At 42.9% G+C, this 24,988-nt stretch overlaps 1 protein-coding gene across 3 annotated transcripts in view; it reads right to left on the bottom strand.

Moving 5' to 3' along the window:
* apba2b (amyloid beta (A4) precursor protein-binding, family A, member 2b) overlaps positions 1-24,988 on the bottom strand; it is a 66,496-nt gene that overhangs the window by 7,469 nt on the left and 34,039 nt on the right. For 2 of the 3 annotated variants that reach the window (XM_042320953.1, XM_042320956.1), the window contains exons 3-7: positions 13,340-14,678; positions 10,114-10,194; positions 5,949-5,988; positions 3,583-3,728; positions 329-364 (exon numbers count right to left, since the gene is read on the bottom strand). In XM_042320953.1, the coding sequence (XP_042176887.1) occupies positions 329-364; positions 3,583-3,728; positions 5,949-5,988; positions 10,114-10,194; positions 13,340-14,656 (1,620 nt within the window). In that variant the 5' untranslated portion in view covers positions 14,657-14,678. The remainder of the gene's footprint in view (positions 1-328; positions 365-3,582; positions 3,729-5,948; positions 5,989-10,113; positions 10,195-13,339; positions 14,679-24,988) is intronic. The other variant, XM_042320954.1, reaches the window with a different exon arrangement.

Raw genomic sequence — 24,988 nt, 5'->3', positions numbered from 1 at the left:
TTTGCATCATCAATATCCTCAATGGATTTCACGTTTGCTGGCTCTGATTTTCAGAGCACAAGCTGCAGGGATGTTCCCAGAGTTCACACAGTCCAGCCTCTCAGTGATGCATGACGGGTAATCAGATGGAGTGGGATTATGGAGATTCTCGTCATAACTCTAGTCACCTCCTCACACTCCACGTGTCAGGGTGAGACAGACAGACAGACGGAACACACAGACAGACAGACAGACGGAACACACAGACGGAACAGGGAGCCGGAGGGTGAGGGTGGAGTCAAGGTGGCCCTTCTCTCTGTTCTTATCAGATCAGATTGTTTTTACACACCGCCTTTTTCTTGATTTTGGCAGCCTTCTGAACCCTCTGGGAGGAGACGTTGGGACAGAACAGGGTCGTCAGACACGGGAGGAGCGGCAAAAACAGAGGGCAGGAAGTAAAGAAAGTAAAAGAAAGTAAGAGACAATAACTCAACCAAACAGCAGGTGTATCATTGCTCTGAGAGGGAGAGGAGCGATGACACAGCTGTGTTCTGCAGAAACAAATTAAAACGGCAATTAAAAGGATCATAGTTGCTATTTTCCTTTTGAATACAGCAAATCATAAAGACATGCAAAAATGAGTTGATACCACACCTAAATATCAAAGTAAAAAGGGAACTTGAGTGTAGCATATGCAAATACTCTGTCAAAGGGTTTCAGGTTCAAATGTGAAGTCAAGGCAAGACATCCTCAGCATACCTTTCCTGTCCACAACACATTCTTTCAGAAAATGGTGAGGAATTACAGCAGAGCCCAGCATCCTGAGATGACTTGACATGTAATTTAAGGCAACACAATGACTTAGTCCTGTATTGACGTCAGTCACCATCCCCCTAGAGAAATGGGATGTCAAAACTGACAGTTGGTGACTGAGTGGTTTTCAAATGGTCTAAAAACAACATATTGAGAAACCTACTGTAGAGTGGCTGACCAGAAAACACTGACAAACACCAATTCCGTTATTTCAGTTGATTCAGATTCAGTTAAGATTCAGATTCAGTTCATTCAGATTCTGTTAATTCAGTTAAGATTCAGATTCAGTTAATCACACACCTCCTGTGCAACTGACTAGGAATCCCCCTTTCCCAACACTGAACCCCACAAAAAGACCTTAACCATGTATGTCAACTGCACAGGACCAGAAGGAGGGTGTGGTGATGTAAGAAGGGCTATATAAATACATTTGATTTGATTTGGAAGCAGAGCAGAGAACAGCCTTCGGGGTGATGATCCTGGGTTGTTTGTAACACATTTACTCCTCCACCTTCTAATGCAAAGCAGACATCTGAGTCCTCCAGCTACATCTACTGCATCAAATCAAGGCAGGCAGAAAAATGAGTGGGCGATGAAGCTGCATAAATATTACATCAAAATGATGGGAGCATGCCAAAAATTATCTGTATAAATAAAACATACGAAAACATTATTTTGTGTGTGTGTGTGTTTGTGTCTGGCTTACTTTGTTCTCTGTAGCTTCGGACTAAATATTGTGGACAGCAGTGTAATTAATCTGTGTGTGGGTTGTTGTTGGTGTGGCTAAGATCTGAGAACTATAAAATGGTACCGAGGGACCCTGCCCAGTCCCAGTGCTCAGGGGTTGGTGTGTGAAGAAATGGTAGCTACCAACACATAAAAGAGCCCAATCCCCTGCGTCCAGAGTGACATATGGCCAATTCATCTGTGGAGAGACACATCATCTGTAGTTCCTCCTCAGATGAGGGCAGAGAACAAGTGGCATGCTTCCCGATGGCCTCCTCCACAGCTGAACAGCCAACATAAAGATAATGAAGAAGAAAAAAAAGATTGGATTTCTTTTCACTGGGATGGATGGAGCCAGATCCCAGCAGCAGTGGAAGGGAGGCAGGGGCCTTCAAGACTCAAATGTCCCTACAAAAGTTGCCAGATGGAAGGGTCACCTGAAGCAGACTGCTGCTGGACAGGAGAGTGTGCCACTGTGTCACTGAGCTGTGGGCCAATCTGACCCACTGAGCTAACATATACTCCCATCTCTGCTCTGCAGTGACTGGCAGGCATTGCCACAGGTGGATGTTCCTAAAAGTAGATCCCAGCCAAGTGCCAGTGGACCACTGTGAGTTAGGTTATAGAATATTCATTATACAGCCCAGCACATGTTTTCATGAGAGGGAGAGGAAATGTATTGTGCCTGGACAGTTATTTGAACATTTGGTGTATCATCTTGGGTTGTATTTTCTTTGATCCAATAGGTATAGCTCCTAAAGTCATGTATAGTCTCAACAATGGTCTCAATAATACATTGTTGGCATGAACTCCTTCAAAAACATACACATTTCATTGCATAGGAATGCATACTGTGCAAATACTATATTTGTGATCATACTGTTATCAGACTGAGGGAAAACGGCCCTTGCGTAAATGGCCTTTCAAAAGCTAGACTGCCAAAAGCAATCATAACTCCAGAGCCAGTTGAGAACCAACCAGTAGTGAAGTGATTGGAATGCACAGTGGAGGAGTCTGCTTTGAATATGGCCATCCTCTCTGGCTGCTCCCCATCAGTATTCATAGCAGACGATAAATGTAGAAAAGGGAACGGAAATGGAAAGGGAAACATAACCTCTGTGAGCCAGCAATCCATTACCAACACCATGTGACACATGCTTTACCCCAATCTGACCCAACTGGAGCACTAATGGACTGCTAATTCTGGCAAAATATCAAACTGCTCTGACTGGGGAGATAAACAACGTTGATGTGGATTTAATAGGCCAATCTGGACCTCACTTGAATTAAAAAAGACCAGCACCTTGCACTCACATTTGAAGTCCATTTCTAAAACTGTATTTCTGTCTGCCAGATTGCAGACTATCTACAGCAAGAGGTTCCATTTAAGAGTACTAATTAAAAAGGTTTCCAGAGGTTATGTCAATACTCTGTACCAGCTTTGAAGTCTCCATCCGGTTTTATATATGCCTGAAACATGAACATAAAGTTTATTCAAGATATACTAGAATCATATTGATGAATATCTTAAAAGGTTGTTTCCTCTATAGGGGCATCATTAAATCCTGACAGTATAAAAATCAAACAGTGGGTTGTAAACAGAGCTAAAAGGACGGTAAACTAACCCACTGGGGAGGAACATGATTACACAGTACCAGTGTGTCCTACAGTACAGTAGCAATAATCCTACTAGATTGGACAGTCTCCTGGGGTGTAAACAAACACATCAGACACCCTTCACTCGGAATCTTCCAAAACGGTTCCTAGAGTCACAGTGAAAATATACCAGATCAAAACAACATCCATATGAAAAGCAAGGAAGGGAAGCTGTTTGCAGGATTTGAAACAGGTGGTGGAGTGTGTGCATGTGTCTATGTGTGCGTCTCTGTGTGTGTGTGTGTGTGTGTCTATGTGTGCGTCTCTGTGTGTGTGTGTGTGTGTGTGTGTGTGTGTGTGTGTGTGTGTGTGTGTGTGTGTGTGTGTGTGTGTGTGTGTGTGTGTGTGTGTGTGTGTCTGCATGCGTGTGTGTGTATGATGGAAGGCCTGTCTGCTGTCTGTCTGTACCTTGACCCGGCTGACAGCCTCCTGGGCCTGCATCATGCGGATGTTCTTGGACGGGTTCCTCTCAGAGAGCAGCTGGGTGGAACCCAGGTAGTTAGCAGCAAAGATGATGCCATCAATAAGATCTTCTGGCTCACAGGGCCCCGGAACTGACAGAGAGGGAGAATGGATGGACAGAGAAACAAAGGAGCAGGAGAAGATAAACGCTATTAGAACATATTTCTTTTGCAAAACAAAGAAATCTCTGTGTTTTTCTAGTTAAGCTCTGAGTTGAAAGGTCATATACGTACACTACCGTTCAAAAGTTTGGGGTCACGTAGAAATGTCCTTGTTTTTGAAAGAAAAGCACATTTTTTGTCCATTAAAATAACATCAAATTGATCAGAAATACGGTGTAGACATTGTTAATGCTGTAAATGACTATTGTAGCTGAAAACGGCAGATTTTTTATGGAATATGCGTACAGAGGCCCATTATCAGCAACCATCACTCCTGTGTTCCAATGGCACGTTGTGTTAGCTAATCCAAGTTTATCATTTTAAAAGGCTAATTGATCCCCCTTTTGCAATTATGTTAGCACAGCTGAAAACTGTTGTTCTGATTAAAGAAGCAATAAAACTGGCCTTCTTTAGACTAGTTGAGTATCTGGAGCATCAACATTTGTGGGTTTGATTACAGGCTCAAAATTGCTGGAAACAAAGACCTTTCTTCTGAAACTCGCCAGTCTATTCCTGTTCTGAACAATTAAAGCTATTCCATGCAAGAAATTGCCAAGAAACTGAAGACCTCGTACAACGCTGTGTACTACTCCCTTCACAGAACAGCGCAAACTGGGCCTAACCAGAATAGAAAGAGGAGTGGGAGGCCCCGGTGCACAACTGAGCAAGAGGACAAGTACATTGGAGTGTCTAGTTTAAGAAACAAAAGCCTCACAAGTCCTCAACTGGCAGCTTCATTAAATAGTCCCCGCAAAACACCAGTCTCAATGTCAACAGTGAAGAGGTGACTCAGGGATGCTGGCCTTCTAGGCAGAGTTGCAAAGAAAAAGACATATCTCAGACTGGACAATAAAAACAAAATATTAAGATGGGCAAAAGAACACAGACACTGTACAGAGGAACTCTGCCTATAAGGCCAGCATCTCAGAGTTGTCTTTTCACTGTTGACGTTGAGACTGGTGTTTTGCGCGTACTATTTAATGAAGCTGCCAGTTGAGGACTTGTGAGGCGTCTTGCTCAGTTGTGCATCGGGGCCCATTTATTGCTTCTTTAAATCAGCACAGCATTTTTCAGCTGTGCTAACATAATTGCAAAAGGGTTTTCTAATGATTAATTCACCTTTTAAAATGATAAACTTGGATTAGCTAACACAACGTGCCATTGGAACACAGGAGTGATGGTTGCTGACAATGAGCCTCTGAACGCCTATGTAGATATTCCATTAAAAATCAGCCATTTCCAGCTACAAGTCATTTACAACATTAACAATGTCTACACTGTATTTCTGATCAATTTGATGTTATTTTAATGGAGCAAAAAAATGTGCTTTACTTTCAAAAACAAGGACATTTCTAAGTGACCCCAAACTTTTGAACAGTAGTGTATGAGTATTGGCAGCCTTCTGTGCATACAATTTGAATAAATAAAACACTGCAATTCTGTAGCTGTTGGATATTATGAAGAGAAACAATCATGGCGGAGGCTTGAGCAGTAAAATGGCCACGGGTTGGCTGGGAGCTGAGAGAGGCACCAGGGGATTCATGTGCCTGTGTGATACGTAGATGTCGACTCTGTGACAACCACTGAGGGATACAATGCACTGTCATCATACCAGAGAAAGTGAAAGACAGAAACAGCTCAGCCTCCAGGAAGATGAAGCCCTGCCGTTCGCTGCCCAGTGGTGAGAGGGGCTTGGCGAAGAACGCCTTGAAAACTTCTCGAACCAAACATACACAGAGCCCTGGGACTGGCCTGCTTAGATATAGTCCTCCCACATTGACGACAAACTCACTGACACGTCTGACATGATGGCTCTCAGGTAAATTGTCCAAATAAAAATAGTGAAAAATTAATATGATCATTCGTATTTACTTTCTTTCTGTTTGTCTTAATTTTCAAATGCAGACTTGTTGATCTCTCTCTCTCTCACTCACTCACTCACTCCATGATCTGTCATTTTGCAACTAGATTTTGAGTGGTTATTAAGGAGCTTGTATTTGAAAGACAAATCTATTATCCTTGGAATGAGCAGATTCCTGCACCCAAAGCGATATAAGCCTCTTACAGGGAATATCTGTTTTTGATGTTGTGAATTTGATTCATTTTGTCTTGATTTCATCCTCAAAATAAACAGACGTAGAGGTACCTTACCATCAACAAAGCTGGGGAAAGATGCAGCCTTCTTAGTTTCCTGAAAAACATAAAGTCTTGATTGAACTCTCTGAATTAGTCAGGCAGAATGAAATATGCATTCTCATTTCATGAAACTGAAAGGAAAACCGCCTCTCTGCAAAGCCTTCGGCTTCCACAACAAACAACAGACCAACAAACTCCAAAAGCTTCATTCTGTCAAAGAAGACAAAACATTTTTGAACATCAGTTCAAAGAAACCTATGAAATTGATACAAACCCTATTCATCAACAGATGAGGAAGAAAATGGACGAAGCGATGCAAAAACTGAATACATAGAAGTGTGCTACACTCTTAGAAAACAATGTGCTATCTAGAACCTGAAAGGGTTCTTCAGCTATCCCCATAGGAGAACCCTTTGAAGAACCCTTTTTGGGTCCAGGTAGAACACTTTTGGGTTCCATGTAGAACCCTTTCCATAGAGAGTTCTATATGGAACTAAAAATGGTCCTACCTGGAACCAAAATTGGTTCTACCAGGAACGAAAAAGGGTTCTCCTATGGGGACAGCCAAACAACCCTGTTGGAATCCGTTTTTTCTAAGAGTGTATAGTACAGATCAAAAGGAAGCACAACTTTAAGGCATCGACCTGATTGTAAACAGTGGTCCATGTTAACATGTCGGGTCATGACATGCCTAACTCTTCAGATGTAAAACACTACTGTATATCAATACTTCTACAGAAAAAGCACTCTGAGTAATGGCCATCACTTAAAAGACATGCCACTCAAATGGAGGGTCCAGGCTGATATATGTGCGGCCGTTCATTACAGTCTGTGAGGAAGGCCCAGGAGCATTATCAAACCACTTAATAACTTAAAGGGCAACAACTTCCTAGTATATATATATATATATATATAGGTACACGTATGCTATAGTGGCCACCAACAAATATACACCAGCTGTTGCTTTGCCAATACTTAAATCCTACCATATCATACTAGATTAGAGGTTGACCGTTTAATCGGAATGGCCGATTAATTGGTCATAACAATCAGAATTTTTGGCCACCGATTTGCCGATTAAAAAATAAAAACAACGTTTATTTTTATATACCTTTATTTAACTAGGCAAGTCAGTTAAGAACACATTCTTATTTTCAATGACGGCCTAGGAACAGTGGGTTAACTGCCTTGTTCAGGGGCAGAACGACAAATTTTCACCTTGTCAGCTCAGGGGATCCAATCTTGCAACTTACAGTTAACTAGTCCAACACAATTACGACCTGCCTCTCTCTCGTTGCACTGTTACGCGAATGTAGTAAGCCAAGGTTGTCACGCCCTGGTCTTAGTATTTTGTGTTTTCTTTATTATTTTTGGTCAGGCCAGGGTGTGACATGGGTTAATTATGTGGTGTGTTTTGTCTTGTTTTTTTTTGTAGGTATTGGGATTGTGGTATAGTGGGGTTATCTAGAAAAGTCTATGGTTGCCTGAAGTGGTTCTCAATCAGAGGCAGGTGTTTATCGTTGTCTCTGATTGGGAACCATATTTAGGCAGCCATATTCTTTGAGTGTTTTGTGGGTGATTGTTCCTGTCTCTGTTTGCAACAGATAAGGCTGTTGAGGTTTTCATGTTACGTTTATTGTTTGTTTATTAAACATGAATCAAAATAACCATGCTGCATTTTGGTCCTCCTTTCCTTCACCGCAAGAAAACCTTAACAAAGGTAAGTTGCTAGCTAGCATTAAACTTATCTTATAAGAAAAAAAATCATAATCACTAGTTAACTACACATGGTTGATGATATTACTAGATATTATCTAGCGTGTCCTGCGTTGAATATAATCTGACTGAGCATACAAGTATCTGACTGAGTGGTGGTAGGCAGAAGCAGGTGCGTAAACATTCATTCAAACAGCACTTTCTTTGCGTTTTGCCAGCAGCTCTTCGTTGTGCGTCAAGCATTGTGCTGTTTATGACTTCAAGCCTATCAACTCCCGAGATGAGGCTGGTGTAACCGAAGTGAAATGGCTAGCTAGTTAGCGCGCGCTAATAGTGTTTCAAACGTCAAAACGTCACTCGCTCTGAGCCTTTTAGTAGTTGTTCCCCTTGCTCTGCATGGGTAACGCTGCTTTGAGGGTGGCTGTTGTCGTTGTGTTGCTGGTTCGAGCCTAGGGAGGAGCGAGGAGAGGGACGGAAGTTATACTGTTACACTGGCAATACTAAAGTGCCTATAAGAACAATGAAATACAAATCGTTTAGAGGGAAATAATCCTATAATAACTACAACCTAAAGCTTCTTACCTGGGAATATTGAAGACTCATGTTAAAAGGAACCACCAGCTTTCATATGTTCTGAGCAAGGAACCTAAATGTTAGCTTTCTTACATAGCACCTATTGCACTTTTACTTCTCCAACACTTTGTTTTTGCATTATTTAAACCAAATTGAGCATGTTCCATTATTTACTTGAGGCTAAATTGATGTATTTATATTAAGTTAAAATAAGTGTTAATTCAGTTTTGTTGTAATTGTCATTATTACAAATACATTTTTGGGGGGTTTAAATCGGCCGATTAATCGGTATCTGCTTTTTTGGTCCTCCAATAATCGGTATCGGCGTTGAAAATCATAATCGGTCGACCTCTATATACTAGATGACCTTCAAAGTGAAGATGTGCCTTGCTCTGCAGTTTGGCTGTGATCTCCAGGCTTAGTGGTGGTGTGTGAATGACAGCCTGGCCAGACAAAACCATGTTAGGATAAGACTGGGTTGGGCAGAGGAGAGTTCCTATGGAGGTTGCGCAGAGCAGAAAGGGCTTTGTCACAGAGCGTCATTTGAACAGTCAGGTCAAGGTTGAGTGATTTTCCCTGATGTAAACACACAGCTTGCTGCTCCCAACCAGTGACTTGACTACAGAGTCAAAAAAAGGGCACAGCCAATTCCCTTCCTTTCAGAGCAATGGAAATGAGGGATGAGGTTAGCAGCCTTGTATAGAATGTCCCTGAGAGAAATGTCCACAATAATAACAGTGGTGATTTCCTTAACTGGAGACAGGGACTGAAGTCATTCATTAACACAGTTAATTGATTCTCATAAATCCTCTGGCACTGGCCTTTTAATGACCTCAAAGCCTAAGACCAAGAGGCATGGAGAGGCAGCCTTTAGTTATTATGCCCCCAGCCTCTGGAATAGCCTGCCAGAGAACCCGAAGGGGGCCGAAACTGTGGACATATTTTAAAACACATTTTTAGCTTTTCTTTTCCTTAGGGTGCTTTTTAGTTGTTCAGTTTGTATAATTAATAAATATATAGATCTTATGTTTGTGTAGTAAATCTGTGACTCACCACCTGTATTCAGTCTTACGTAGCAACATTTGAAGTTGTGTTTTTTACTTTGGATAAAAGTAGACTCAGCTACAAAATGGTATATCATACACTACATTTGAGGAACAATGGGGAAGTAATTCTACTGTGAAAGTTGATAAACTTGTAAACTCACTTTTGAGAAAATGGCCTTTGAATGTTTTGGTATCTAGTGAAGAGCTCTTTGTCTACACCCATTCACCATCGTTCACACCCTCTTAAGCTTTAGCCCCACCCATCTCGTTTCCCCATCGGAGCATTCAGAGCGCACACTTGACGCTCTGGCCAATGATTAGTTTACCTCTGGATAACATGAGAACAGCCTAATCAGCCTCGCTGGTAACAATTTCGTTCCGCTTTTTTGTCGACGTTTACTGACACCGGCCATATTCAATGGGTGTTGTACACTTTAGCTTAAGACATGTAGCTAGCTAGGAAAACAATTAACCTAGCTAAGTAAACGACGTAAGATCACACATTTCACATAACGTTAGCTAACGAGCCAGCCAGCTAACGTTAGGTAGTTAAACAATGAACATAGTGCCAAATCATGTCGTTACTACCCTGCATGAATCTGCTGGGAGCTAACCAACCAGGTTCAATGTTAGCTAGCTAACCTCTGAGATACAGCTTTTATTTTCATTGTTATTTTGTCTGAATTCTATAAATAAAGATTGATTTGATGATAAATAATCTGAAAAACCCCTTCACACCCATGACACCGGCTCTGAAGGAAAAGCACAGGACAGTAATAATACTGTTATGTATTCCACATATCATCTGTCGCAATAAGTTTGGACTGCAGACAGAGACAGTTTACCTCCGGGACATTGTTGTTCTCCAGCGGCACGTTGAGGTCAGAACGCTGCTGTTTCCTGGGATGCTCTGCACCGTTGGTCATCTGTGGAGGTTAAACCAGGGGTTAAACAGGGACCAGCGGGCAACAGAGTTAATACATTTCCAAGCAGACAGTAGAAATGAAGGGGAAAAAAGGACCGGTTCCTTAGGGAGCTACAGCCAACAAACATTAGTAGTAAAGTCCGATACATTTCTCTATGGGTCAAATAAAAGGTTGTAATGGGGGGTAAAAAATAAGGTCATGCTATTACTAGACATGAATTGAGATCAGTAACACGTGTTTCTGTGAATTACACACACACACAATAACATGTTGACTTGAATACTGCTATTGCCATGACAGTGATGATAATGACAGCAATGATAATTGCTCTCATTTCATATTTCCATAACTCAACAATCCTTTTTACAGTGACAGCACCGCACAAAGTCCTGATTAGTATTCAACATCTACACAACAGCTTGAGCACACAGTAATTCATTAAGAATCATATCCATTTGTTTGACAGGATAAAACAAATCTCTGCCCTGAGGAAGGAGGAAGTATCAAGCCTAAATCTGATGTTTTCAAACACTTCAGTGAGCCTTTAATCCCAGTACCTGAACGCTGAAAGCATTTAGCAAAACATTTACAACTGCTGAGTAAAATCACAGTCACTGAATTTAACCTGGGCAGTAGATTTTTTATTTGTTGTCGTCAGTGACTGTTCCTGCACAATGTGCTTGCTTACAAATATAATTACAATATAATTATGTGGCCTGTCCCATTTCTCTCCAACAACACAGTAAAGAGAACACACACAACCACAAGCATACACACATGCACACCACCAGCATGTGTATCAGCATGCTGCCTTCCCATACTGCAGGGCACACGCTCAGGCTCTCCCCACACCTCACCATCTGGCAGGGCTGGGGGCGAGAATGGTAGAACACAGAGGAGCTTGGTGGAGGACAGGAAGAGGTGTGTGAGGCTGGATCTGAATGAGGGCATGGGAGAGGGGAGCTCAAGTTGTCTGGCTGTGGCTGGGGGAAGGGAACAACCTCACTAGCTGCACTATAGCTAAAATGCAATAACCTGCCTGTCAACCACCTCACACATAATAAATATCCCCCTGTCGCAAATCTTGTTTTAATCAACTTCTTATGGCTGGGGGGCAGTACTGAGTAGCTTGGATGAATAAGTTGCCCAAAGTAAACGGCCTGCTCCTCAGTCTCAGTTGCTAATATATGCATATTATTATTAGTATTGGATAGAAAACTCTAAAGTTTCTAAAACTGTTTGAATGATGTCTGAGTATATCCAAACCCATATGGCAGGCAAAATCCTGAGGAGAAATCAAAACAGGAAGTGAGAAATCTGAGCTTTGTATGTATTCACCAGAGTCCTCAATGAAATCCCCTTGAGGTATTAATGATGCACTGCCTAGGGGTTCCACTAGATGTCAACCATCCATAGAAATTTGAATGAGACTTCTACGGTGTTGTGGGAGTGAATGAGAGCAGAATCTATCAGGTGTCTGGCAGTCAGCCGTTTTCTGACTGCCAGACAGTCAGCCTTATTCCTCATGGTATCCACTTGCGTTCCATTGCTCATCAAGACACGAAGGAATACTCCGGTTGGAACTTTATTGAAGCTATATGTTAAAAACATCCTAATGATTAAATCTGTACGTAGTTTGAAATGTTTCTTCGACCTGTAATATAACTTTTTGAAGTTTTTGTCCTACGTAACGCTGACCAGAATGAGCGTTTGGATATTTATACCAAACGCGCTAACAAAAGACATAAATAACGGACATTATCGAACAAAACAAACATTTATTGTGGACCTGGGATTTCTGGTGTGCTTTCTGATGTAGATCATCAAAGGTAAGGGAATATTTATCATGTAATTTCTTGTTTATGTTGACGCCATCATTGCGGCTATTGTGACGTTTACTTCTGAGCGCAGTCTCAGATTATTGCATGGGTTTCTTTTTCTGTAAAGTTTTTTTGAAATCTGACACAGCGGTTGCATTAAGGAGAGGTATATCTATAATTCCATGTGTATAACTTGTATTATCATCTACATTTATGATGAGTATTTCTGTTGAATGATGTGGCTATGCAAAATCACTCAATGTTTTTGGAACTAGTGAATGTAACTCTCCAATGTAAACTCATATTTTGATAAATATGAACTTTATCAAACAAAACATACATGTATTGTGTAACATGAAGTCCTATGAGTGTCATCTGATGAAGATGATCAAAGGTTAGTGATTCATTTTATCTCTTTGTGCTTTTTGTGACTCTGGCTGGAAAATCTTTTGCTGGAAAAATTGCTGTTTTTCTGTGGCTATGTGGTGACCTAACATAATCGTTTGTGGTGCTTTAGCTGTAAAGCATATTTGAAATCGGACACTGTGGTGGGATTAACAACAAGATTAGCTTTAAAATGGTATGAGAGACATGTATGTTTGAGGAATTTTAATTATGAGATTTTTAATGTTTTGAAATTGGCGCCCTGCACTTTCACTGGCTGTTGTCATATCACTCCCGTTAACAGGATTGTAGCCATAAGACGATAATCAGTTCTAATGGCATAGCTCTGCACGAGAATCTGAACATAGCCTGGCAGTACATTTTGTGTCTCCAGCTGTGTTAAACACATGTCGTGACCCCACTCTACGAGGGTGCCTCGGGGGGATTGGGACACGCATTTCCATTTCACCACACATTGTACAGGTTACACACTTGTGCATGTGTGAAACAGGACAAATATAAGCAGCCTCACGATTTGACCTTTAATGTATAACGTTAGTCTATACAGATGTCCCCCTTACGGCATTGTACCATCCCCCACTCGGGTAAAGTGTAAAGAAAGAGAAGCATGGTTTAAGTGTTGGTTATAGAGCTTCTAAAATGGATACTTTGGTAAATGCCACAAAATGTTTATCCGGGAGATTAGTGTTAGAGGCATCAGAAACTTTTGAATTTAAAAAAATGAAGTGTGAAAATCAGTTTGATCACTCAGTCCTTGACCTAAAATTTGGACGAGAGATTAATGTTGGATTTTTATTCTGACAACCTTCTCAACACATCACCTAAACTGTACATCTGACTTTTCATTCACATCATTTCAATAGAGGAGATTCAATGAGTGTGTATAGAAAATACCCATCAAAATGGCCTCTCCATCTCACCTGTTCTTGAGCCCACTGCTGTCGCTCCTCCGGGGTGCGGGAGCGAACCTTGAAGCCCCTCTGGAGCTCAGGGTTGTTGTGCCGTGTGGAGGAGGGGAGGTTGAGGGACTTGGGTCTGCTGTCGTGGCGGTGTGGGGTTGGGGTGTAGGGGGCAGGCTCAGGCTTGGCGTGGGCCTCAGGAGGGTGGTAATCACTGGGTACACTGTCTTGCACCAGCTCGTCAGGACTCTGGTCAGTACCACCGCTGCTCAGACTACCCATGCTCATACTCATCTTGATCTCTGCCACTATCTGGTCAATGTCCTCCTCCGCCTCCTCCCCCGTCTCCCCCTCCACTACCACTTTACGGCCACGGTATGGAGACCGCGATTCGTGAACCACGGAGTTCCCATTTTCCTCCTCTGGGCCATAGTAGTCCCCAGTGTAAGCAACCCCAGCTCTAACCTCCTCCTCTTCCTCCTCTGTAGGTGGGGGGGACTCATGCAGGACAGCGGCGGGGTGGGGGTGGTGGTCCAGGACGTCGTAGATCTGTTCATCTGGGTCCTGCTCCACCACCTCACAGCGCACCTCCCCCACCCCACCTTCTCCCTCCACCCATTCCTCCACCGCTTCCTGACACTCGTCTGTGTCGCCCGGGGGCTCAGCCCGGACGTGCTGCACGGTGCTGGCGGTATAGTCAGCCTCGCCCTCGTTGCAGTCTATGCTGCCCTCCAGGTAGCTGTCATCCTCAGGGCAGTAGCGGATGTAGTAGGTGATGCCCTCGTCCTCCTCCGGCAGACCTTCATCATAGTCCTCCTCCTCTGAGGTGTTGTTCACATAGTCAGAGCTGGAGTCTCCATCCAGGCTGTCAGCGTGGTCGTGACGGTGGCCGTGGCAGCCTGCAAGGTCGTGGTCATTGACGTGGCCGTGGTCGTGGCAGTCTACATCGTCATGACTGTGACCGTGATCGTGACAGTCTGCATGCTCGTGGTCGTGGCCATGGCACTCTGCATGGTCGTCGCTGTGACTGTGGTCATCATGGCCGTGGCAGTCTGGGTGATCGTGGTCATGGCTGTGTTCATGCTCGTGTTGCGGCTCCGGTGTAGTAGGTGTGTCCGGCCGGCTGTCTGTCAGCTCTGGCTCCAGGCCCTGCTGGCGGCAGTAGTGGACCTCCTCCTCCTCCCCCGGCCCCTCCTCCTGCTCCTGGTCGTGCTGCTCTAGGGGGTAGGCGGCGGGGCAGGGGGTCCGGACGGGGGGCTCCACCATGCTGCAGCTGGAGCCGCTGGTCCCTGGCCTCTTCCTATGAGCCATCGCTGGCGCTGGCTGCTTATAGGCCATGCATCTCAAATGGTCCTCAGTCCTACAGAACGCAGAAAGAGAGAACCACACCATCAGAGCTATACTGCTACAGTGCAATCATCACAAACAACAGCTCAATTAAATACAGTGCAGGAAGGCTACAAAGATGAAAAGTTTTGTAAGTGTTATGTCCCCCAGTGAGTGAGCCTAATAGACACAGTGAGAGAGTTAACCACTCTGTTGTCCGACTGTGACTACCTGTTAGGGCCAATTACAGATGCACTATGACTGACAGGAAGGAAGGAAAGGCACGGTGGGATGTTTAGTTTTTCATCATCACATTCAAAACAAGAAGACGTAGTGAGGGAACCAATAAAGGTTTTTGAACAACTGCTCTACCCAAAATTACAACCAACTAATTTCAGTATTACCACAAAAATGGAATAGGCAAGTGGAAGGGGGAGAAAGTGAGAAACTTGTCTGTCGGCATTGCATTAAAGACCATACTTGGTTAAAAGAAAATTGTTATGAATAAAAAATTTAAAAAGTATACCAGGTTCATTTAAGGACCAGAAATTGACAGCTGTGCCATATAGATCGCAACATAGTTGGGAAGAGATTTTTGATGTTCCGATTCCATAGCACATGGATCTTGAACTGATACACAAAACAACGCAGGATTCAACACGTCAATTTTTTTCAATTTAAATGATTATCCAAATTCTTGCAATCAATAGAATGTTATATAAATGGAGGATACAACCATCCCAGCTCTGCAGATTTTGCTGCAAAGAGACAGAATCATTAGATCATTTGTTTTGGTACTGTCCATATGTAGCTTGTTTTTGGTCACAGGTGCAGAACTGCAGATAGCACTGCTGAGTGATCTGAAAAGTCATAGTCAATCAATCAACAGTATAATACTCTTAGCAAAAATGTTTATCTTTAATTTACAATCTTTAGACATTTTGAGAATAGAAAGTTTAAAAGCTTTTGTGAAACACCACAGCACAGTTGAAAAATATATGGCAAATAGAAATCACAACTGGATGGTGTTCAGAGATAGATGGGAGGGTAGCTGAAGGATGGGACTAAAAACAAACAAAAGATAACTGTCGTAAAAATATACTATGTCGGTAAAATGTATATAGTATTTATAAGCTGGAAGTAGAAACCTAAGTGTTGCTGTCCATTAGTTTACCCAGATTAGGGGAGGGGTGGTAGCCTTAGGGGAAAATAATAAAGTAAAATATATTTAAAAAAAAATATATATATTTATAAAAAAATATATATAGTATATGGGGGATTGGAAAGGATGCAGACAATTACATTGATGGAAGGCCCAATCTATCTACAATATTAAAGCTGATCTACCCCTTACATTAAAAAGTATAATAAAATAAATAAAAGGCTTTTAACCACATACACACCCCAGCATCTTACAACTAGCCTCGTAGAAGCACTGATCTCAGTGTGGAAACCGTTCCAAACCATCATGTGCACCTCACTGTGGTAAAGATCAGGAGAACTAGTCTGACAAAACAAAGAGAGTCTGTGCATACCTCTAAGTTAGGTCTAACTCATCCTAACATAGCATCAATGCCTTTACAAATGGTTGATGCACATTGATTCCCCTGCTGAACACAAAAGCCTCTCTCTCTTTCTTCGAACCTGCGACTGGACACAGGATCTCTTCACCACTGAAAGACCTGATCAATTACTGCTATTGAAGGCAGACAGGTTCTCGAGTAGCTTACCCACACCCACATTTAAGTGCTTACTTAGCACTACTACATTAGCCTTGGCACAATACAGAACTCTGCTCAATACAGCGCTTTGCATTGAGTTGTGTTTGGCCTGCGGACAAACGTCTGAGGCAAGAGAATGAAACAAAGAGGGAGCCTGCCTTTACCTTAAGCTAATTGGACTTTGACAGTCATACAATCGATACTCAAATTGGAGGTCATCTCTACACAGAGGCCGGTGAATATTCACTCCTAGATCGGGAGAGATTGGCAAAATGTTCAGTCTCCCAGAGTATCTGGACTGGTATTGATCTGCACACAGCAGGGTGGAGAAAGGCTCGCCTGGGAGATTTGGATCATTCTCCTAATTCAGATTTGCTCTAATCATTTCTAGGGTGCGGCCACGATGAGAGCGGGGAGAGATTACGTTGGGGTATTTCTGGTGCTTCTGCACGCAGGGCCCTAAACAAATTCAACAATCTCATTAAAAAGCTATCAAACAGGGAAGGGACGGTGTAAGTCACGTGAGAAGCCATTAATAGAGGACACACACACACACACACAAGGCTGTGAAGACGAGTGCCGGCACAAAAATATTAGATGAGTATTAAAATACTGCGATTTAAAGAGAGAGTGACCTGGTGTCCCACTTTCTTTCCTCCTCTCCTCTATGTTCCTTCCACCGGTCTCATCTCCACCAGTTGCCACTAACAACTGGCTGCTCTCTGAGGGGCTTTTGTTGTGCCTTCCCCCTCTTCTCTCTCTCTCCCTCTGCCCATATTGACGTTTTGCCATCACAGGTGATTGCAACGGCTAATTATCCCCACTCCAGCATCCACAGGGAGGCAGAGGCCCCCTCCCCACCTCCCTGTCCGTCAGGAGGCTGTGTCTGGGCTTGGACGAGGTGTAGCTCCAAAAGCACACATTCACAGTCACAACCCACATTATGGCCATCCATTCAGGTGACTGACTCTGAGTAATACTGCTGATGCTGTTGCTAGACAAAGAAGCTGCCCACTGGAAAGTCTATGGGGAGAGCAAGTTCAGACACATGTACAGAACACATGATTCCCCATTCAACCCAGCTTTCTATCATTATAGTTGGTACAATAGGAAATGTGATAGTTGAAACATGCGGTAGATAACTGACTGGCAGAAACTCATAAAGAGCAACAATAATAAGGCATGGAACTATATGTCCTACCTCTGTCTCTGGTCCTGAGCAGTAGTGGTGTTGAAGAGGGCCAGGCGTGTAGTGATACAGGCATATTGCCCTGCCTCTTACCCCATCCCCCACCAGCTGCTCTCCTCTACGCTCCTCCCTGCTCACTGCTCCCCCTATTATTTCCAGCATCCTCTAGCAGCCAGCCCAGCCCCGCCTTGCCACTCCCAATGGGCAATTATTAGTGGCTAAGAGTAACTGCCTCCTATGGGTACCAATGACCTTTCACCATCTCTTTGTTTGGTTCTGAATAAATCCACCACATGACCCCTGGATAAATCTGTTGACTGAGTGTTTCCACCAAGAGTGTGTATGTTTTACCTCTCCTTCAATGTATTCTGTCTGCCTGGATCGATTTTGTATGTGCAGAGTGTCTGTGTGTCTACCTGTCTATCAATAGAATTTCTGAGGTGTGAATCATTCAATCCTCCCAGTCCCCAAATAGCTTCCCAAATTCTGCTTTGTTTGGGCTGGGCCGTATGAATTAGACTTGCCAGCTTTTATTGAATTTGAATACATTACCATGTGAATGACGACCTATCACAACAAATACATAAGGAATCTGTCCTACCTGTTCAGGGCAATTTGTATTCTGTCTCCTGGTATACCCCTAATTCAAAATGAAATATAACGCAGAACGATCTACATACCGTTCAACCTTTTCCCCATAGACTACTCCTCTCACAAAGATGTGATCCCCTGAACGACACATCACCATGTCAATGTGAATCCAGACACCAGCCAGTGCCACATGCCTATTGTGTCCAAGTCCCAAGTCTCCCTCATCTGATTACAGGAAAACATGTGACAGGCCTGACGACTAAACCCTGGTACAAATCACAGTTGGTCCTTCTTGAACAAGCAGCCTTAATTAGAATAGTGACAATGAGCGTCACAGTGAGGAAATGACTGGAAAGCGCACAAAAACAGCACGACAGTAAAATATACGTTTTTTCCCATGTGCTTCCTATAATTAGGGCATTCTAATATGCATGCATGTCAAGAGAGGAATATCAAAGTGGTTTCTCTATGGCTGTTCCCTCGTGATATAGGAGCTCATGCAGTATCTTTGTGTAACACACCTACTGTCCATGCCCATGCTTTTTTCTTAATATGATTCACTGTATTCTACCTGTGGAGGAGGTTAATCTGCTTCTTTCACAGCAGCCCAACCATTCTAACACTTAACAACAAGGAAACAATAATGTTTATATTCTACTGGATATATTTAAATGAGCCTATAGCTTGCTTGGAAGTACAGTACGGACAAAATTCAAGCAAGACTGGTGTTAACAGAAACGGTGGCATTGGCAGCGCCTATATCGTATTGCACGCAACAACAGTGAAATGGATCCCAACTAATTGGCCCTAATCACACTAGTAATTGCACTTCAGCGCTTATTTGATTAGATATGTAAAACACCTCCTTTGTAAACCCCAATAGGATGGCTTAATCACTTCCTTTCCAAACAAGCTGCAGTGTGTTTTCGCTGTCCTTTCAGCTTCCATCGCTGTCGTTGCAGCTCTCTGTCCTTTCAGCTGCCACTGCATCTGGCTCACATTGCAATAGAGAAACCTATCAGAATATTGATCAACACCCACTGTAGAAAACTCCACTCCACACATGACAGGATCATGTTCAAAGATCAGTCTCACACACCACTGTTCTGTATAGGGTAAAGTATGACCAACAGACACCCAAAAGAAATGTAAGTGTCTATAGACGGGTTAGCTAACAAGTCACGAAAACAATGTGCCTCCTTCAATGGGGCAGAAGGCAGTGTGTTATGGTTCTGGATGGCCAGATAGCTTGCAACAATGACAAGAAGCTGCCATGTGGGGAATCATAAGTGGCTCGTTTCAGCTAGTTTTATCTTGTTCTTGATACCCATCCGTCATGTTTTGAGGTGTTTTTACTAATGTCACGTCTATGCTAATATGACAAAAAAATATCGCTAGCTAACCAACAACTGTTAGAAAGAATTTGAGCGACAACAAGTGCTCATTGTGCAAATGTACTTGTGTTTTCAATAAATATTGGAGACAAAATATAGTTTACATGGTGTCAATAATCTACGCCAACCCCGTCTGCTTTGCCCCAAAGTTACACACAACACCGCTCTCTCCTACAGCACAAAGAAACAGAGATGTTCAAAGGTTTTATATTAGGTGTATTACTGGGAAGGTTCAAAGCGGTTCAAGTAGAAGGTGTTTTGCACCTACAAAAGGATGTTACATACTGAATGATATGAACAGAATAACAGATGAAAATCAATCGTAAAATGGATCAACAAAATCGGGGAATTGCTCCTGAGAGTCTTAAATAAGTAGGTGCATCATTACTCCTACCACTGTAATGATTCCTACTGTTAGGTTAACAGGAGATGTGTCTCCTTCAATATTTACAGTATTATGAAAAACAGAACGTTTGGTGTGCCTTGTTAAAAGCTGCCCTGTTCCTAGGCACATGCAGACATTTCTTTAGATCCCCAAAACAGGGCCTCCTGCACATCACATCAGACTGCAGTGCTATGATGCATGATTCCAATTTAACAGGCAGAGACGTAATACAATTTGCTGAGGATTTACTGCATCTCCATGCCTGTGTCCATAGGACCACTTTAAGCAGTACACTCCACAGAGCTGGGCTTTACAGAAGAGTTGCCAGAAAAAAAGCCATTGCTTAAAGAAGAAAATAAGCAAACACGTTTGGTGTTCACCAGAAGGCATGTGGGAGACTCCCCAAACATATGGAAGAAGGTACTGTGGTCAGATGAGACTAAAATTGAGCTTTTTGGCCATCAAGGAAAATGCTATGTCTTGCACAAACCCAACACCTCTCATCACCCCGAGAATACCATCCCCACAATGAAGCATGGTGGTGGCCGCATCATGCTGTGGGGATGTTTTTCCATCGGTAGGGACTGGGAAACTGGTCAGAATTGAAGGAATGATGAATGGTGCTAAATATAGGGAGATTATTGAGGGGAAACCTGTTTCAGTCTTCCAGAGATTTGAGACCCGGAGACGGAGGCTCAACTTCCAGCAGGACAATGACCCTAAGCATACTGCTAAAGCAACACTTGAGTGGTTTAAGGGGAAACATTTAAATGTCTTGGAATGGCCTAGTCAAAGCCCAGACCTCAATCCAATTGAGAATCTGTGGTATGACAAAGATTGCTGTACACTAGCGGAACCCATCCATCTTGAAGGAGCTGAAGCAGTTTTTCCTTGAAGAATGTGCAAAAATCCCAGTGGCTAGATGTGCCAAGCTTATAGAGACATACCCCAAGAGATTTGCAGCTGTAATTGCTGCAAAAGGTGGTACAAACCCACAAAAAAAAACATTTTAATTCCAGGTTGTAAGGCAACAAAATAAGAAAAATGCCTATACTTTCGCAAGCCACTATATACAGTACCAGTCTACTGGTGGCTACTTTGAAGAATCTAAAATATATTTTGATTTGTTTAACATTATTTTGGTTACTACATGATTCCATATGTGTAGTTGTGATGTCTACACTATTCATATTTTTTATTTTACCTTTATTTAACTAGGCAAGTCAGTTAAGAACAAATTCTTATTTACAATGACGGCCTAGGAACAGTGGGTTAACTGCATTGTTCAGGGGCAGAGCGACAGATTTCTACCTTGTCAACTCGGGGATTCGATCTAGCAACCTTCCAGGTCTCAAATCTCTAGGCTATCTGCCACTCCAGTGTACATTGTAGAAAACAGTACAAATAAAGAAAAACCCTTGAATGAGTAGGTGTGTCCAAAATTTGACTGGTACTGTACAGTGGGGCAAAAACGTATTTAGTCAGCCACCAATGGGTGCAAGTTCTCCCACTTAAAAAGATGAGGCCTGTAATTTTCATCATAGGTAAACTTCAACTATGACAGACAAAATGAGAAACAAAATCCAGACAATCACATTGTAGGATTTTTTTATGAATTTATTTGCAAATTATGGTGGAAAATAAGTATTTGGTCAATAACAAAAGTTTCTCAATACTTTGTTATATACCCTTTGTTGGTAATGACAGAGGTGAAGACTTACAGAAAACGTTTGACAAGGTTTTCACACACTGTTGCTGGTATTTTGGCCCATTCCTCCATGCAGATCTCCTCTAGAGCAGTGATGTTTTGGGGCTGTTGCCAGGCAACACAGACTTTCAACTCCCTCCAAAGATTTTCTATGGGGTTGAGATCTGGAGACTGGCTAGGCCACTCCAGGACCTTGAAATGCTTCTTACAAAGCCACTCCTTCGTTGCCCGGGCGGTGTGTTTGGGATCATTGTCATGCTGAAAGACCCAGCCACGTTCCATCTTCAATGCCCTTGCTGATGGAAGGAGGTTTTCACTCAAAATCTCACGATACATGACCCCATTCATTCTTTCCTTTACACGGATCAGTCGTCCTGGTCCCTTTGCAGAAAAACAGCCCCAAAGCATGATGTTTCCACCCCCATGCTTCACAGTAGGTATGGTGTTCTTTGGATGCAACTCAGCATTCTTTGTCCTCCAAACACGACGAGTTGAGTTTTTACCAAAAAGTTCTATTTTGGTTTCATCTGACCATATGACATTCTCCCAATCTTCTTCTGGGTCATCCAAATGCTCTCTAGCAAACTTCAGACGGGCCTGGACATGTACTGGCTTAAGCAGGGGGACACGTCTGGCACTGCAGGATTTGAGTCCCTGGCGGCGTAGTGTGTTACTGATGGTAGGCATTGTTACTTTGGTCCCAGCTCTCTGCAGGTCATTCACTAGGTCCCCCCGTGTGGTTCTGGGATTTTTGCTCACCGTTCTTGTGATAATTTTGACCCCAAGAGGTGAGATCTTGCGTGGAGCCCCAGATCGAGGGAGATTATCAGTGGTCTTGTATGTCTTCCATTACCTAATAATTGCTCCCACAGTTGATTTCTTCAAACCAAGCTGCTTACCTATTGCAGATTCAGTCTTCCCAGCCTGGTGCAGGTCTACAATTTTGTTTCTGGTGTCCTTTGACAGCTCTTTGGTCTTGGCCATAGTGGAGTTTGGAGTGTGACTGTTTGAGGTTGTGGACAGGTGTCTTTTATACTGATAACAAGTTCAAACAGGTGCCATTAATACAGGTAACGAGTGGAGGACAGAGGAGCCTCAAAGAAGAAGTTACAGGTCTGTGAGAGCCAGAAATCTTGCTTGTTTGTAGGTGACCAAATACTTATTTTCCACCAAAATAAATTCATAAAAATTCATTAAAATGTGATTTTCTGGATTTTTTTCTGATTTTGTCTGTCATAGTTGAAGTGTACCTATGATGAGTAGTACAGGCCTCTCATCTTTTTAAGTGGGAGAACTTGCACAATTGGTGGCTGACTAAATACTTTTTTGCCCCACTGTATATGTTTGGGTAAGAGATATGAATAAAACAATAGGTGCCTCACAGCACCTGATTGGGTGAAAACTCCTTGGAGGCCAATTCTCCCCAGACAGGATCTATAGACAGATATCTGATACAAACTGTATGTTCCCTGCACCATCATAACACTGTTATTGTTTTACTTCTTTACTATGAACATTGTTCATATGGTTTTCCTTGAAATATTTTCACTCCAGGTGAAATCTTGGATTGACTGATCAATAAACACATGTAGATTTATAGTAGACTATAATTAAGTCAGTGGAATATTCCCATATATACTGTACATACACAGGAAGCAAGGTAGGCGTGTTGAGGGAAGATTCGTCTTCCTCTTCAGCAGCCCTAGTGTGTGTGCATGTGTGTGTTTGTTACATTTAGAGCCCTTTGTCTGGCCCTTGAGTTCCAGTCAGGCACACAACTTGCTGCAGGCGATAGAGAGAAAGCTGTCATTAGTGTGAACCAGCTGAGGTCCCAGTGCAGAGGTGAACCTACATGACTGCAGCAGCCTCAGGGCATGGTTGGATGGGGCGGCAGCGTAGCCTGGTGGTTAGAGCATTGGACTAGTAACCGAAAGGTGGCAAGTTCGAATCCCCGAGCTGACAAAGTACAAATCTGTCATTCTGCCCCTGAACAAGGCAGTTAACCCACTGATCCTAGGCCGTCATAGAAAATAAGAATTTGTTCTTAACTGACTTGCCTAGTTAAATAAATAATTAAATGGTGATGGTATAGTTGAGACACACTAATTTCACCACTGGCCCAGCATAGCACATTGAGATTCAGTCATATTATAATGCATGGAACCATACAGTCATTATCAGTCCCTGCTCCACTGTGAACCTCTTCTTGCTGGTACAGTATAAGCTACCAGTACCCACACGACTAGAATGGTCCTGAAAGTGAATGTAGTGGTAATGAGCAGAGAACTGAACAAGGGAGAGCGTGATAAGCAGGCGGGGGTGTTGGTCCCCGTGAGATGATGCTGAGCCAGGTTCGCTCAGACTCCGTGCCGCATCTCAATAAAGTGATATGAGAGAGACTCAGCTGGGATGGAGCACTCACTGGCTTCCTCATATGAAGAGACTTACTGAAAGTACATCTGTGGATGAGCTACAGCTTCAAAATAGTCTGTGACGCCTTCCTTGTTTGGCTGACAAATTGGGACCGGGTCTCTCCCGATTCCTGTGCCTTAGGGCGGAGGAGGCAGGGAGGCATTCAGTAAGGCAGGGACCACCACATCCCTCTGTGTGAGGAGCAGAGGCCTGAGGAATACTAATGGCTTTGCTTTAAGCCCCTTAAGTGCTGCCCAGTGTTTATTCCAGAAACCAAAACCAAAACAACAGGCTTAAACACTGGTAAAATAGAAGAAAGCAGAGCCCACAGTGTTTTTCCAGGGTCAGGAGAAGAGGACGCTTTCCAACGCTAGCTACAGTAACTCTCTAGCATATCTTTGGCTGATAAGTATTGCAATATGGATTTTACCACTGGAACAAATAAATTGTACCCTATATTGATATCATCACTAATAAGCCCATTATCATTTAAGATGTATGCCATGGGGATGGTATGGCAAACATCATCATGGTATTTAACTGGAACAAATCAAGTCTGCCAAATCGGTATTTCTAGATGCTATTGGTCCTCTAAATGTAAAGCAGAGAGGAGATGAGAGTAGAGAGCAGCATCAGTGGGCCTGTACCCCTTCTTCTAATGCCTTACAACACATTTTAATGACTTGCTTTATCAAGCATGCCAGGGTCATTAAAGACTACATTAAAGTCATGAAACGTAGTCAGCTGGAAAAATGAGACTTTAAAAAGGAGAAATTCGCAGAGAATCTCCTCTGGAGTAAGTTCATTTGTCTGAGTCCAATAGTCCACACAGCACGCACACTGGGCGGGTTAAGTATCTGGGCTAGCTGTGTGTTTGTAATGCTCTGGTCTGCTTAATATATGCTTCACATTTCACTCCCATCTCCAAGTCTTAAACAGTACCA

The sequence above is a fragment of the Oncorhynchus tshawytscha genome, linkage group LG04 (assembly GCF_018296145.1).
Source record: "Oncorhynchus tshawytscha isolate Ot180627B linkage group LG04, Otsh_v2.0, whole genome shotgun sequence".
In the NCBI taxonomy this organism is placed as follows: Eukaryota; Metazoa; Chordata; class Actinopteri; order Salmoniformes; family Salmonidae; genus Oncorhynchus; species Oncorhynchus tshawytscha.
Note: the sequence above shows the minus strand (reverse complement) of the source record. Positions and strands in the feature narration are given on the sequence as shown.